At 38.4% G+C, this 15898-nt stretch overlaps 1 protein-coding gene across 2 annotated transcripts in view; it reads right to left on the minus strand.

Annotated features, from left to right (window-relative positions):
• Nucleotides 1–4034: 4034 nt before the first annotated feature.
• Nucleotides 4035–15898, minus strand: part of RRP15 (ribosomal RNA processing 15 homolog) — a 44732-nt gene continuing 32868 nt past the window's right edge. For both annotated transcript variants that reach the window (XM_025394523.1, XM_025394515.1), the window contains exon 5: nucleotides 4035–4662. In XM_025394523.1, the coding sequence (XP_025250308.1) occupies nucleotides 4519–4662 (144 nt within the window). In that variant the 3' untranslated portion in view covers nucleotides 4035–4518. The remainder of the gene's footprint in view (nucleotides 4663–15898) is intronic.

The following is a 15898-nucleotide window of genomic DNA, read 5'->3' on the forward strand; positions in this document are numbered from 1 at the left end:
AAAAGTTAAAGTAATTAAATAAACTAAAATTAACAGTTCCTCCGTATCACTAGCCACATGTGAAATGCTCAATAGCCACTTGTGCTAGTGGCTACCATACTGAACAGCACAGACGTAAATTCGATCATCACAAAAAGTCCTATTGACAGCAATGATTTAGACTTTTAGTCCCTATAATTTTATTATAAGGTATTATGCCCACTCTTCTAACATATATCCTTGCTCGCCTTACTCAGTTGAAAACCAAAGAGTGTTTAACAGAAAGCTGAATATGTGCTCCTCCCACTGAAGGAGAGGGCACAAAGGAGGGAGAAGAAAGGTGAGCAATGTTGGAACAGGTATTTTAAGAAAGCAAACTTAAATTTAAAAGGTTTACTGCATCTCTAGGTAAAAAGTCCTAAATACTAACTCCCTGAAATTATGTTCAGTAGACTAGGTAAAAAATATTAATACAGCTCTCTAAGCTAGAAAACAGTCTAAATTTAGAGAATCTAAAATTATTTAAGAACTGTTAGACTATAACTTCCATCTATATAACTATGATTAGATTCATTCTAACTTAGCATTTTATTAAAACATTAATCACAATTTTAAATGTCTTGTCAACCACCTCAAACATTCTACTTCTAAATCTGCTCACAGATTCCCTTGAGCAATATGTTTAATCAAATGTCAGAAAAGCTTGCTCACTGAAAAAATTTACCAGGACTACCAATGCTGCAATAGTCAGTAAGATTCAAACACCCAGCTGGCCAAAATTCAGACTCCTGTTTTCTTGGGGAAGGAATGAGAGAGCTTTTTGTAGGCACGAAGTAGTTCTCTCTCCTGTTTCCAAAATTTGCTCTCACTGCCAATTCACCTCAAATAGTCTTCATACTCATGATATCTACAGGGCTTACCAGCGTCTATACCATATCACTGACATGCAGAGTGGAGATAAATATCAATCACATTGATCCTAATTGATGAATTTGAAGGAAGAACAGAATGAATTCTGCTTTGGTCAACTGGAAAAAATGTTTCCAAATAAAAACAAAGCTAAATTATCAATAAAGTATTGACAAATTATAATATTCACTATAATAGTCAACTTTCCTCGAAGTTAAATTCCTTCAAGTTAGCACATTAATGGAAATGTGGAAGGAAATGGAAGGAAACCATAAGAGGTTTCCCAGAATTTATACATTCCTTTCTTCACCCGTCTGTTTTGAAAGACAAAAAATATTTTATTTTAAAGAAATTGGATTGCCTTCAAATAGACCTTCTAGAACCTCCTACTGAGTGACTTTAGGCTCTAAGTACTAGTAACCCTCTGAACTATTCTATCCAAAGGGTTTCCAAGGTATATTTTGCAATTAATTGAGTAATATTTGAGCAACGCAGAATTCTAGGTAATTTGAAAATAAATTCAGTGCTCCAACTCCACTATAAAAAGTGCTAAACTTCTAAGATAATTCTATTTTCAGTCCTAGTCAGGTATTATCATTGGCTTTCAAATTCTGATGCTTAAAAATAATTAACAACCAATGCTAAACTATGATAAAGACTAAGAACATTAACCCCAGCCATCCAAGTATCTAGAACATTCTATATATGAAATAAGGAAATAAGATAATTATTTCTATATATGAAATAAGGAAATAATGCTTCCAAATTATTGGTTCCTATTTTCCATAGTTCTTTCTAACCGAGGAAAAGTAACCTACTATATTATTCTCAGTAGTTACCAAAAATAAAATCCTAAGTGTTACGTTTAAATAAATGGGGAGGCAGGAATTGCGGTTTTCTTTCCCCTCATTAAAAAATTCAAAGACAGGTGGTATGGCAGCTCACACCTGTAATCTGAGCACTTTGGGAGGCAAGAGGCAGGAGGCTCCCTTGAGCTCAGGAGTTCACAACCAGCCTGGGCAACATGGTGAAACCCCATCTCCATCAAAAAGACAAAAAATTAGCTGGGCATGGTGGCGCACGCCTGTAGTCCCAGCTACTCGGGAGGCTGAGGTGGGACGATCGCTTGAACCCGGGAGGCGGAGGTTGCAGCGAGCTGAGATTGCACCACTGCACTCCAGCCTGGGTGACAGTGTGAGACCGTCTCAAAAACAAACAAACAAACAAAAACCACAAAGACAATGTAGAAAGATGAAATAGACTTGGATTATTTATCTGATTGATATCAGAATAATGTAAATGTTGTAGGTAAAATATTTAGAATAGAGGTGACAGAACTAAACTCAAATATTCACTTAAGATACACAATTAGTTTCTAAAATATGCACATTCCTGGTTTCATATTTATACATAATGGTATTTTGCTTAATACCCAAGAGGCAGAAATACTAATACATAGAAGATATCAAATCTATATGATAAAAATTGTCATATAATTCATATATACTTCATAGCCTTCTAACAAAAGTGATACAATTTTTTCCCTGATAGTGGCAACTCAATTTTGCTTTGAAATAAAATAATTTCTGAACAAAGGAAATCTGCAAATATTCTCTTCCTTACTTTCAATGTGAAAATCTTGTCAAATTTTTTCAAATTAAATGAGGGACTATAAAATATGACTATTATGTTTCAAAACAGTAAATAAGCTACTTATCCATATCTATGATGTGAATGTACTATTCAGAAAAATTCCTGCAAAACTCTAGTATAACCCAGAAACAGATTAAATTAAATTAAGTGTAATCTTAGTTCTGGGGAGAAAAATGTGTTTAAGTTGCTGCACATATTTTTTTTTTCAAAATTATGTGTTTGTTAGGTCATATTGAAATATTTATCCGTATTAAGTTATAGCAGGATATTTAGTTCTCCTGTATCACTACTGAGGCATATTTGTTCACATTTATTTATATTGAAAGACACTAATGTTCAAAAGTTAGAATAAATACAAAAATGCGTCTTGTACTTTGCTGTTTTAACTACTTGGTATCTTAGGTGTACATCTTCCTTTATGATAACAAATACCAGGCCACAGACTGATTCAGCTTTAGTCATGTAATACTGTAACACTCAAATGGGTTTCAAAATATAAACATCTCTGCTCTTGCATAGTTTTTTGGGGGGAAGATTATCCTTCAATATGTAACAGATGAAAGTATGTCCAACTGGGTGGTAGGAGGGAACCATTTTTATTATGAAAAGGGATGGATCCTTTTCAAAAAGGGACAGATCATATTTATTAAATAATTCCCTTAAAAACTTTACATCTTGGGCCACATTTCACAAAAATTTTGGAATGATATTAAACAGTCTTTCCTCTTTTTAATAGCTGGATACTAAAACTCACCCAATTTAATAGCTTTTAAGGCAATAATATGGAATCAAGTCTCAAATAGAATGCAATATTCTGCTGCAGATTATTTGTCGCCTAACTGCATCATTTCACTGGCTGGGCAGTCCATAAAAAGAATTTAAGCTAACTCAAATATTTGGGAGGGAAAAAAAGAAGAGAGAGACTAAAACATGTCAAACATGCTTCCTGTGAAATTACGTCTCATTGCATAAGCATGAGAATTTCCACCTCTGTAAATCTCTCCTGCAAAAATAGCCCAACACCTAAAATAAATCTGTCATTATTTATATTATTTAATAAATAAAAGGAAAGAAAATAAAAGCTGAAATCTGGGCCGGGCTTGGTGGCCCACGCCCGTAATCCCAGCACTTTGCGAGACTGAGGCGGGTGGATCACAAGGTCAGGAGATCAAGACCATCCTGGCTAACACAGTGAAACCCCGTCTCTACTAAAAATACAAAAACAAAAAATTAGCCGAGCGTGGTGGTGGGTGCCTGTAGTCCCGGCTACTCGAGAGGTTGAGGTGGGAGAATGGTGTGAACCCGGGAGGCAGAGCTTGCAGTGAGCCGAGATCATGCCACTGCACTCCAGCCGGGGCCACAGAGCAAGGCTCCGTCTCAAATATAATAATAATAATAATAAATAATAATAAAATAAGTTGAAATCTGTTGTTTCTTAAATCATATCTTCCAGATTACCCAAAACTAAAATCACCACCCAAAATCTGAAAAACTATAATTTTAAATTTTATTATACAGGTTTTCTCAATAACTTCCCAACACAAACCATAAGACACCAATCATTCCCAAAAACTACAGATACATAGTTGGGTCTATAAGTTAGAAGGCAAAGAAATATTAACTTCAAAGAGTTTAATTATGAATTAGTACTGTATTTCTGAAAACATTGGTGATACTGAAATAACACACCAATAGACATGACCAATATGATCCTGGCAAAATGCGTATCTCGCTAGTCAAGCAGAAATATATCCTTTTACAAATGTTCTGAGGAACAATGCTTAAAATTATGCAAGGGTTTAAAATATAATTTTAATGAAGTATATATAAAATGTACATAAAAAGGGAAATATGAAATCTAGCAAAAGTCTTTTGACTTTTTTACAAATGGTATCCTTATAATTCACCAACTATCAGAGGATGACGTATTTCTCTAGAAAAAAATAAAATGACTGCAATTGTATTTCTTATGATGCTTTATGTATCAGAGTCACTTGCAGATTCTGGTCTGCTGTCGTCTGGCCCATCACTTTCCTTGTCCCAGTCTTTCATAGATGCTCCCATCATGAAATCATCACGTAGGATCGTCCAACCCGGGCCCTCTTCTGATTTCACTTCAGTCTGAGGAAAATTATAGAATCAAAATATTCCAAAGTCAATTCCATCATAAGGAAACAAAAAGGTACAAGCTACAAAACAAACTTTTCAATGCTTAGTTTTTAAAATAGGGGTAAAACCAAGATAAATTATAAATTGACTTACTTTATACACTATGATTATGTACAAATGTATAATAAAGAACTAAACATTAATAAAATATTGCATGGACTCCATAAAAGAAACATGAAAGCAAAACAAAAATTTTTTTTGAAGTGAGGGAAAAAAAATATAAATCTAGGTTTGGTATTAATTTTTTAAGCACTTTTGACAACCAAAACAGACTTATAATACTATTTAACCTTCAGTGATAATTTACTAGAAAATTTGGGGCAAATTATTTCACCACAAATAACAATTTAACAAAGGCCTTTAACCCAAAGTAAATTAAAAGTGAGAAAAAGAAACTACCTTGGTACTATGCTAGGTTTTTTAAGATGCTATCTCACTTAACCTTTTCATAAAAATTTAAACCAAATGTTCTTTATTTAGGTTATGAGCTCACTGCCTGACCCAATCATGTAATCAAAGACTAATCGCATGTTGAAATTATAAATAAATGAAGCAGGCAATAAACATAATAGGTAGTCAATTCATTTCATTTAGTCACAGGATTTATGTGGTACTAAGAATTACAGGCTTTCATTTCATGGTACAATAGTACCACCTTGTGGTATCAATTAAGTAACACAATAGATGCAGCACTCAAAATTTTTCATTCCTTCCACAAATATTTATTGAGAATTAGCTGTGTATCAAGCACTATGTTAGGAACATAGTGATGAACAAACCAAAGCCCCTGTTTTTGGGGGGGCTAACAGTCTATGCATATCTATTTATGTCAATCACAGAAATACAAAATTTTGTAAAAACCTAAGGCACAAGAACCCATGACATTTGGTTAGAAAACAGTGTTATCATTATGCAGTCATCAACTACGTAAAAAACAGTTTTTTAAAAAAATTAAAAAAAAATATATATATATATATATATAAGGTATTTGCTAGGTTACAAGAGATTACTTACCTAACAGGCGAAGCTTCCCTTTATTTAAAAAAAGATAGCCCTGAAACATTCATTCCATTAAAAAAAATAATAAATTGAACACTATTATAAGCAAATAAGAAAACTGTCCTATTGGCTCACTCTTGTCTTCTTGAGGTCAAAATATCAAGCAAAGCTTGTGCTTAAATATAACTTGAAGACTGAATGGGATATAAATGTTAGCAAAGATTTCAGAACTGACTTAGTATGTCAAACATCAGCACACTTTTTACTATAATTGACCCAACATACAGAAACAAATTAAAAAATCTGTGCTATTTAAAAACCAACATAAAACAGTTCCATTGCTTCTCACACCACAATGATAGGTGAACAATAATGTAGGAAGAGAACGAGTATATTAACAATTTTTCATTTCTTATTTCTACAATATCAAACCTACCCTTAAAACTGAAATTCTACTTCTATTAGATTAAGTTAGCTAGCTGGATAAAAGGCCATTTTCATTGATTTTCACTCTGTCACCCAGGCTGGAGTGCAGTGGCGTTATCATGGCTCACTGAAGCCTTGACCTCCCAGGCTCAAGTGATCCTCCCACCTCAGCCTCCAGAGTAGCTGGGACTACAGGTGCACACCATCACGCCTGGCTAATTTTTTTTTTTTTTTTTTTGTGGAGACAGGGTTCTGCCATGTTGTCCAGGCTGGTTTCGAGCTCCTGGGCTCAAGCAATCCACCTGCCTTAGCCTCCCAAAGTGCTGGGATTACAGGTGAGAGCCACCACACCCCAGTCAACCCAGGTTTTCTTTAAATAAAAAACTGATGTTCACAATGAACAAAAATCCACTTAGAACCAACAATTATAACATCTCTCCTGTCAAAGTAAGAATTCAAAGCTTTCAATTAAATTCAGAAAAGTGTATAGCCATATCCAAACTGCTGACTAGCAAAGACCTATCCTGACTTTGGTATTTGAGTTTACATATGAACAAGTGCAATCTCAGTGTGAAGCCTCTATGTTAGGCAAGTACACCCAAAATGCCATCAACACATTACCAAAAGAGCACACTGATGCCACATGACTGACTGAACACAGAGTGTTTCTATAAGAGAGCTCACCCTGGCAACCAACCTCTAGCTGGACTGAGCTACTCCTCTACTCCTCTCCGAGGTAGCACCAGAAAACCCGCAGGCAACAGAAGAACGAAGAAGAAAAGGGAAGGTGGACAAAACATTTTTTTTTTTTTTTTGAGATGGAGTCTTGCTCTGTCGCCTAGGCTGGAGTAAAGTGACGCCATCTCGGCTCACTGCAAGCTCCACCTCTCGGGTTCACGCCATTCTCCTGCCTCAGCCTCCCTAGTAGCTGGGACTACAGGCACATGCCACCACGCCTGGCTAATTTTTTTGTATTTTTAGTAGAGACGGTGTTTCACCATGTTAGCCAGGATGGTCTTGATCTCCTGACCTCATGGTCCGCCCGCCTCAGCCTCCCAAAATGCTGGGATTACAGGCGTGAGCCACCGTGCCCAGCCGACAAAACTTTAAACATGTATTTCAGAAAGAAAGGAACAATAGTAGACCAAAGGAAGGAATTCACTAATTAAAATGGTGACACTAACTATATCACATGTTTGTCTTGGAAGATGATTGCTGTAAACATCTATTTTAGGCAAGAAGAGCAACAACAGAGTAAGTTCAAAGTTTTGCTCAATTGTCCCCAATGTAAAGAATAACAAGAAGAGCTTTACAGGGGGATTTTGGTGATGTTTTTGTTTCTTGGTTTCAAGGATCAATATAGTCTGTATCAGTGATTCTTAAAGTGTGATCTCTAGACCAGCAGCATTATCCGCATAACTTGAAAATATGTTATTAGCAATTCAAAATCTCGAGCCCTATTAAATCAGAAACTCTAGGCATGCTGCCTAGCAATCTGTTTTTATAAGTCAGTCAGTGATTCTGGTACATGTTAGAGACAATTATTTATTTGCTTTAAATAAACATTTTTTCTTAGTGACAGTTGTGCTTACTGCTATAAGACCAAGTACACTTTATGGCTGAGAAGGAAAGATTTTAGAAAATCCAATATTCGATTTTATAAATCTAATATAAGATTCAGCATTGTATGCCGTAAGTATGGACATCACTCAAGCTATCATTACATTAGCATTTTTACACTGTGAAGCAACAATTTGGGAACAAAAAAAAGACACGATAGAAAATGTATAAAAACAAGCACGGGTTAATACATTTTAAAAACAGATATGTTAGATGGCATCTGTCAAGATGGCCGCTCAAGAAAACCTTGTTTTAGGCCAGGTGTGGTGGCTACACCTGTAATCCCAGGAGTTTGGGAGGCCAAGGCGGGCTGATCACTTGAGGTCAGGAGTTTCAGATCAGCCTGGCCAACATGGTGAAACCCGTTTCTATTGAAAATAGAAAAATTTGCCTAGGCGTGGTAGCACAGGCTTATAATCCCAGCTACTGGGGAAGCTAAGGCGGGAGAATCACTTAAACTGAGGAGGAGGAGGTTACAGTGAGCTGAGATCACACCACTGCACTCCAGCCTGGGCAACAAAGTGAGACTCCATCTCAAAAAAAAAAAAAAAGAAAACCTCGTTTTAAAGGCAGCAGAATGACTCTTTAAATTCTAATGCCTACATTTGCTAAAGACTTACGCAGAAAGAAAAAAGGCAGAGGGCACATGCTAAAGTGGCAGTTTGAACATAAACAACTAGTCTTGCTCAATTGCAATACTCAATAAAACTTCAGAAAAGTGATTTGTTGTTTTAAAGACATAACTCAGAAGGACAAGATCAGAAGAGACAATATCAACACAATTTTGAAGGTGAAGGTGATGGACCAGAAGACACCAGGAAAGTTAAATCCTAAGACTGTAACTGTCGCACTGACAAAACTAACCCTATTTACACTGCAGAATCTGTGAAAGAATCAGAAACTGGCAGTAAGTATCAGGGACTTCTGGAAGTTAAGGGTTGAAGTGGAAGAACCAAAATAAAAAGAACCGGGGTGAAAGATATGTTTTGAGAAACTTCCCCATCCCATTCCACAATAAGCTGGCATAACACCCCGGAGGTTTAACTTCTAAAGAGGTAATGGGCTTGCACAGATGAAGGCATAGGTATAGAACTGAAAATGGGATTAAGTTACACACACACACACACACACACACACACACACACACACACAGAACAACCAGATATTGAATCCCAGCTCTCTTCTCACACTGGGCTCCCAAAATGCTGGTAGGCAGACCCTTTTCTTCTAAGTAGGAGATCGGAAGTTACTTTATTGAAAATCTGACCAGTTGCTAATAAATTCACCCAGAGAACCCTACAGTGAAATTTAAGGTGGATGACATCCGTATATTCATAGCTTTCAGTTGAATTTTTCGGTCTATTTGATCTAATCATGAACACACAACTAACAATTATCAAAAAGAAGACCGAGAACAACACAAACACAAAATGTAAAAAGTGACTTGCAGAAAAAAAAATTCAAGAGAAAAAAATTTAGGGAAAAATATCATCAACATCCTTGAAGAGTTAAAATATATTGCATCCATAAAATCAGAACAGTTGCTACTTGATTTTACTTCGTTTATTTATTTATTTTTGAGACAAAGTTTCACTCTTATTGCCTAGGTTGGAGTGCAATGGTGCAATCTCGGCTCACTGCAACCTCCGCCTCTTGGGTTCAACCGATTCTCCTGCCTCAGCCTCCCGAGTAGCTGGGATTACAGGCACCTGCCACCACGGCCAGTTAATTTTTTGTATTTTTAGTAGAGATGTGGTTTCACCATGTTGGCCAAGCTGGTCTCGAACTCCTGATCTCATGTGATCCACCCACCTTGGCCTCCGAGCTAAGATTACAGGCCTGAACCACCATGCCTGGCCAACAGTTGCTATTTTAAAAGAAACATTAGGAGAATAACAAAGCGCTTAAAATTAAAAATATGGTGGAATAAGTAAAACAAAACAAAACAAAACAACCACATTACAAAAGTGAGAAGATAACAGTAAGGAAATTGCCCAGAAAATAGACTAAAAGAGATGAAAAGTAGAAGAAAAAGATAACTAGAGAACCAGTCCAAGTGGCCCAGGATGCAAATAATACGAGCTCTACAGACAGAGAAAAAATATACAGGAGGAAATTAATGAAGTACTTTAACAAAATTTCCCAAAGTGAAGGACACACATTTCCAGATTAAAAGCAGCCCTCGAGTGTCCAGTACAACACAATGAGAACATTATTGTAAAATTTTAGGACAACAGGAACTAAAAGAATATTCCATAAGCTTCCAGGAAAACAAAAGTCACATACATACCCATAATCAGAAATCAAAAGATTCCGATTTTCCAATAGCAATCCTGGAATCAAGGAAGCAACAGACAAATACTTTCAAAATGTCAAAGGAAGATAATATCCAACCTAAAATTCAATATTGGGACACATTATTACTGAAATGTGAATACTGAACAGAAGTATTTTCAGACATATGAGGTCCCCAAAAGTTTATTTCCAACGCAGCCTTTCTCAGGACACTGAGGATGTTCTCCACAAACAGATGGAGTAAAACAAAAAGAAGACAACATGGGATACAGAAAATAGAGCCCCACCAAAGGAAAAAGAAAGAAACGGCCAGGAAGAAAATGAATGGAGATTCCGAAATAACGACTACACATCAAGCATGAAGGACAACCTGCAGCCAAGTGACTCCGTGGGACAGCATGTTGAAAACGGTCATTACCATGACATCTGTCACTGTATGTTATTTTAACTTGACAAAACCACCGGAGAATATGCTTTACCAAAAGAGTGAGAGTAAACCAAGAATAAAGGAGCTCCAAGAACCCAGAAATAGGGAATTCAATCCAGGAGAAATTCCAAGGATCACAGAAAATTTAAGTCCTAGATGACAACAGTGAAGCAACCCAAGAAAGCAATCAGGGGATACAAAGGAAAATAGAGGTTTCTAGGAAAGGAAGTCTCAGAGAAAAGAATTACAATAGATACATTACTTGAGATCATTTGACTTTGAAAAACTAAATAAAGGAAATTAAACATGAAAAGTCAAGACAATTATTAACTTCAGGAAAAACAAATAGAAAGGAAACATAAATATGGAATATTACAACATTCAGCTATAAATAATTTTTTCACATGCATAATAAATGCTGAATACTGACAACATATAATTGTAATCTAACTATATTGAGTGGACAAAGAAGAGATTGTGTAAGATAATTAAATCTTTGCCTACTATAATAGAAAACTGATAGATAATGCCTCAAACTGATTAATCAAAAGATACAACTGTACATATGCACGAGTTAGTGATGGCAGCGGCCGACCGTCCGGAGTGGCTGCTGCCATCATACCAGTTGCAGCAGGGAGGTGCAGGCAGTGGTAGCAGGAGCAGAAGCAGCAGTGGCGGCCTCGGAACCCTTGTGCCCCGCGTCCGTCCCGAGGCAGACAATTGTGTCACACCCACGCTCACACAGGCAGGCAGGATCCGCTCCCAGGCCGGGAGCCTCTGCCATGGCCTCAATCTCACTGCCAGCCGCATTTTGGGAACCCAGGAGTAGCTGGCCAAAGGCGCAGCCAAGACTTAAGGGGCCAGCCCCCAGAGTGTCGGGGTCATTTGTATGGGGTTGGCAGGGGCCGTGCCACCTGCAGGGAAAACATACAGTAGGCAAACAGTTCCCAGGCCCGCTCCAGGGAGCCACAGCGATGGGGCCAGACTAAGCCGCCCGCCAGCGGCAGAGCAGCACAGTCAGGCACGGAAGGGCAGGCTGAGAGGGACCAAGAGGAGGACTTGGGCCTGGGACGGTGCCAGGCTCCATAGAGCTGGTGGGAGCTGTGAGCAGGCAGAAGTCCCGCCCTCGCAGGCATAGCTGCAGCAACCCAAGTTCCGGCTGCAGACCCAGGTATGGCTGCACTCTGGAGTGGAGGGGCCAGCAAGGTGCCCCCTGCCCCTGCAGGCTCGGAAGTATCTTCTCCCGCTGCCTGGCCTCTCCCAGTTCCCAGTGCCCGCTCCGATCTCAGAGCAAGGCTGGAGCAGAACCCAGAACTGTTGCAGTCCGGCTGACTGTACGCACACTCGGGGTAGCTGACACGCCAGGCCCCCGGGGCCCCCTCCAGACTTTGGGTGCCAACAACCATGAGAGGGAGGCCGAGGTGGGGCTAAGGGCAGCTCAGCATTGACCTGCAGGCACTCCTTGGCCAGGACACTCTGGGCGCCATGAGCAGTGGCAGGAAGCACACAGGCTGCCGGGTAGAAGGGGGAGGGTCCCCGGTGAGGCCCTACCTTCAGGCCAGGGAGGGCCCGAAGCCTGCGGACCTGGCTGCCAGTCCTGTGGACCAGAGTGGGAACTTGTAGTGCTTTTTCTGGGCCAACCCATGATAGCCCATGGACCAACTGGCACTCAGTTCCTCTCCTCTAAAGCCCATAAAAAGTTCCTGACTTAGCCAGACCCAGAGACAACAAGACCACCAGCTGTAGGGAGGAGCTATCCACCGCAGGGTCTCCCCTGTTCCACTGCTCAGTAAAGCTCCTCTTCATCTTGCTCATCCTCCACTTGTCTGCATACCTCATTCTTCCTGGATGCAGCACAAGAACTCGGGACCCGCTAACTCGGGCTAACAGAGGTGTAACACAAACAGGGCTGACATATGTCCCTTGCTCACCATGTTGCAGGTGACAAGGAGAGAAGACAGAAGGAGAGAAGAGCTGCAGCCCTTCGGGAAGCCCAGATCTAGGAGCTCCCTGAGCCAGGGCTGTGACATCTCTTTAGGGCTCTGCAGTTACTGGCATCTCCAAGCTTCCAGAACGGCCACGACGTTCCCCAGTGTCAGCCATGGAAGCTGCTTACGTACACCTGGCCCAGCCGCAGCCTCGCAAGTAGCCGGCACCCATGCCAGTGCCTGGAGCTCTCCACCCTGCTGCAGCTGGCATGCCTGGCTGTGTTCAGTGGCAGGACCCCATGCCCGCTCATACACCCCACGCCTTTGGCAGGCATGGGATCCAGGCCGGTAGCTCAAGCCAAGCGCAGACTGCCAGGCTGAGTCGGCAAAATGAGCCCATAGGACCGAGCAAAACCGGCAAAGGCACCACTGACCACAGAGGTTTCCAGCTGAAGCGACACCCAAGGATCCTGTAACATCAGGAATACAGAGATGTATAAATGCCAGCAGGACTAGCTAGAGAAATAAGAATTAGTTGCCCCTGAGGTAGGAGATATGAAGGGTGGGCAGAATGGGGTGGAAAACAACTTTATTTTATAATAAACGTTTATGGCAAAATGTGGCTTTTAAAACTACATGTATAAGAATTAAAAAAAAAAAAAAAAAAAGGACAGCAAGAAACAGAAAAAAAAAAAAAAAGTAACATCTAAACCATTTCCACAAATCCTAAGTTTCCCAAGCTTCTTTTCTACCAAGATCTTCCCAAAAATACCCTAAGAAATCCTTCTGGTTTTATTAACAATGATGATTCTGCTTTACTTTCTAACAATAAATGAAAAAGGGTCAAACACAGTAAGTATACTATGAAGTCATTGTGTGTCAAGCACTTTATATAATATTGCCTTATTTTTAATTCTCTTAAGATTCCTGGCCAGATAGCAAGTATCATGCTTACCTTATAAGAAAAATAAGGCTCAAAGAAGTGAAGTAAGTATTCAAGTTCAGAGTTAATAAAGAGCTGAGTCTATACACAAACACAGATCCATTTGATTCCAAAGCCCACGTTCTTTCCACAATACTAAACTTCTCTAAAACTTAACCAATGATATGAACACAATACAGTAATATACTTTGTTCTTATATAACCTGTTATAACCTATGAACGAGTACTAAAATACATGCAAAATGCTGAATATGCTTAAGGTAATTTCCATAAAAGATTTGGGGTAAATTACATTACACACTGGATTGACATAATTTCAATTTGCTATATCTTTTCCATAAATATGATTTACCATTAAGTATAAAAACTTGCAGCACCCACCAAAAAAAAAAAAAAAAAGATCAAAGATTAATATAAGAAAAAAGAAAAAAAAAGCCTGAGGCAAATTCTAAATGTGTCATTCACTGGAAAAGCTTGCTTGGGGTGATCCCTGAATAGATTTCATTAAATGCTAAGACATCCTGAGAATGGAGGGTTTTTGGTTTTGTTTGTGAAACAGAAGTAGTAGCAATTTGGTGTATTCTTTTCACAAAAGGAATAAAAAAAGAGTTCTGGATTTGAATCTTAGATAAGCCATTGACTCCAATACTGCAAATTAGAAAGTTTTAGAGGTCCAGCCCTTCAAAGAAATAAAAAATTTATTATTTTTTATTAACTGGGAATAGCTATAATGTAAGATAAAGTTAACCATAATATACATGTTAGACCAGGTATTTACTATCATTAGATGGAAGCCGTGTTAGCTGTTAAATATAACTAACTAATATAAATCGTAAAGTATAAACTGAAATAATCAAATTTTATCAACTTAGAGTCTTTCAGTGTTCCTGCAAGGCAGCACTGATTCAGTGACTTAAAGCAACCTATATAACTCTTTCTGCTTATATTAAATGAAAAGTAAAAGTGACTAAATGCAAGAACTTAATGAAAACTTCATGATGCAAGGAAACAAACAGTCCCCACGTTCCTTGGCCTAGTTTTACACAAATATTGAATCAAAACCATACAGAAGGAGTCTGTGTCCATTTTGAAGGTGAAGACAACCCTTAAAAATGTTAATCAGCTTTCATTTCAAAGTGCAAACATACATTGGCAGCCACTGAACACTGAAAAATAAGGTTTGGAATTACACATGCATCTAACACCAATGAGATAGTTAACTGCATTTCATTTGCTGGGGTGGGGGATAATTAAAATCAAACCATAAAGAAAGAAACAGTGTAGTTTCATCTATATTTAGTAATCAACAATAGTTGATTTCATTGCTTTCCCTAACAAGAAAGTTGTTTTCATTTTTACTCAGTTTCACCTAAATTTTAAAAAGTTCTTAACATTGACTGAATTCATCTTAATATCTTTGTTGTTAAAAATTTTCAGTAAGATATTTGCAATTGTAGTTAAAAACATACTTTATGGATTCAATTTTTTTCACCCACTGATTGTTTTTGTTTTAATTTCATTTACTGCCCTTGGTTTTACTATGTACCCAATACATATGTCCTTGCTCAAAGTGGTTCTATTTGGTGGTTTCTATTATTATACATCTTGTTATCCATACATTTAGTTCTTAATTCAACATTGACTTTCCTCAACATTTAAACTCTCTTAAGAACTCTAAGTAAGCTAAAGCTAACTAAATTACCTGAAAAGTCAAATGCAACACTTCAGGGAGCCTTTTGACAGTGCTCTATTCATTTTCATAGTAAATTAGTTGTTTGAAATATTCAGATACACTCTGACAATTAGTCTCTTAAAGCACATTTTATCTGCTACATTATACAGCATATAAATGAAAATCCAGATTTATAAACAAATTAGCAGAGCTGTGAATTCAGCTGAAAAACAGATAGCAATGTCTTCTTGATATCACAAATTTGCTAAAAATCTTGAATAAGAAAACATATGTAAAAGTGTTTTGCAAAACTATGAAATGTTATACAAACAAAATAAAGCTGCATCTAGTAAGGAATATGCACACTATCCATCTACTGAACTCAACAAACAATAGACTGGTCCCATCAGACCCCCTTGGAGAAACGGGTGATTCTAGGTCTGGGACACAGAAAGCACAAGGTTTGGGCCGGACATCTTGTCCCAGAATGCAAGGAATCACTCAAAGAAAATGAGGTCATGCCAAAAGGACACATGAGCATTTACACAGGTTCTCACAGCCACATCTGCAAACTTAAGCAACAAAAAGTACAATGATACTCACTGACTGTAAACACTGAATGAATAAAAATCCCTGTGTCCATGACATTTTAAAAAGACAAACAAGCCAGGCACGGTGGCTCACGCCTGTAATCCTAGCACTTTGGGAGGCTGAGTTGGGCGGATCACCTGAGGTCAGGAGTTCCAGACTAGCCTGGCCAACATGGTGAAACCCCATCTCTACTAAAAATACAAAAATTAGCTGAGCATGGTGGCGGGAACCTGTAGTCCCAGCTACTCAGAAGGCTGAGGCAGGAGAATCACTTGAACTCAGGAGGT

Source organism: Theropithecus gelada, chromosome 1 (genome assembly GCF_003255815.1).
Source record: "Theropithecus gelada isolate Dixy chromosome 1, Tgel_1.0, whole genome shotgun sequence".
Classification (NCBI taxonomy): Eukaryota; Metazoa; Chordata; class Mammalia; order Primates; family Cercopithecidae; genus Theropithecus; species Theropithecus gelada.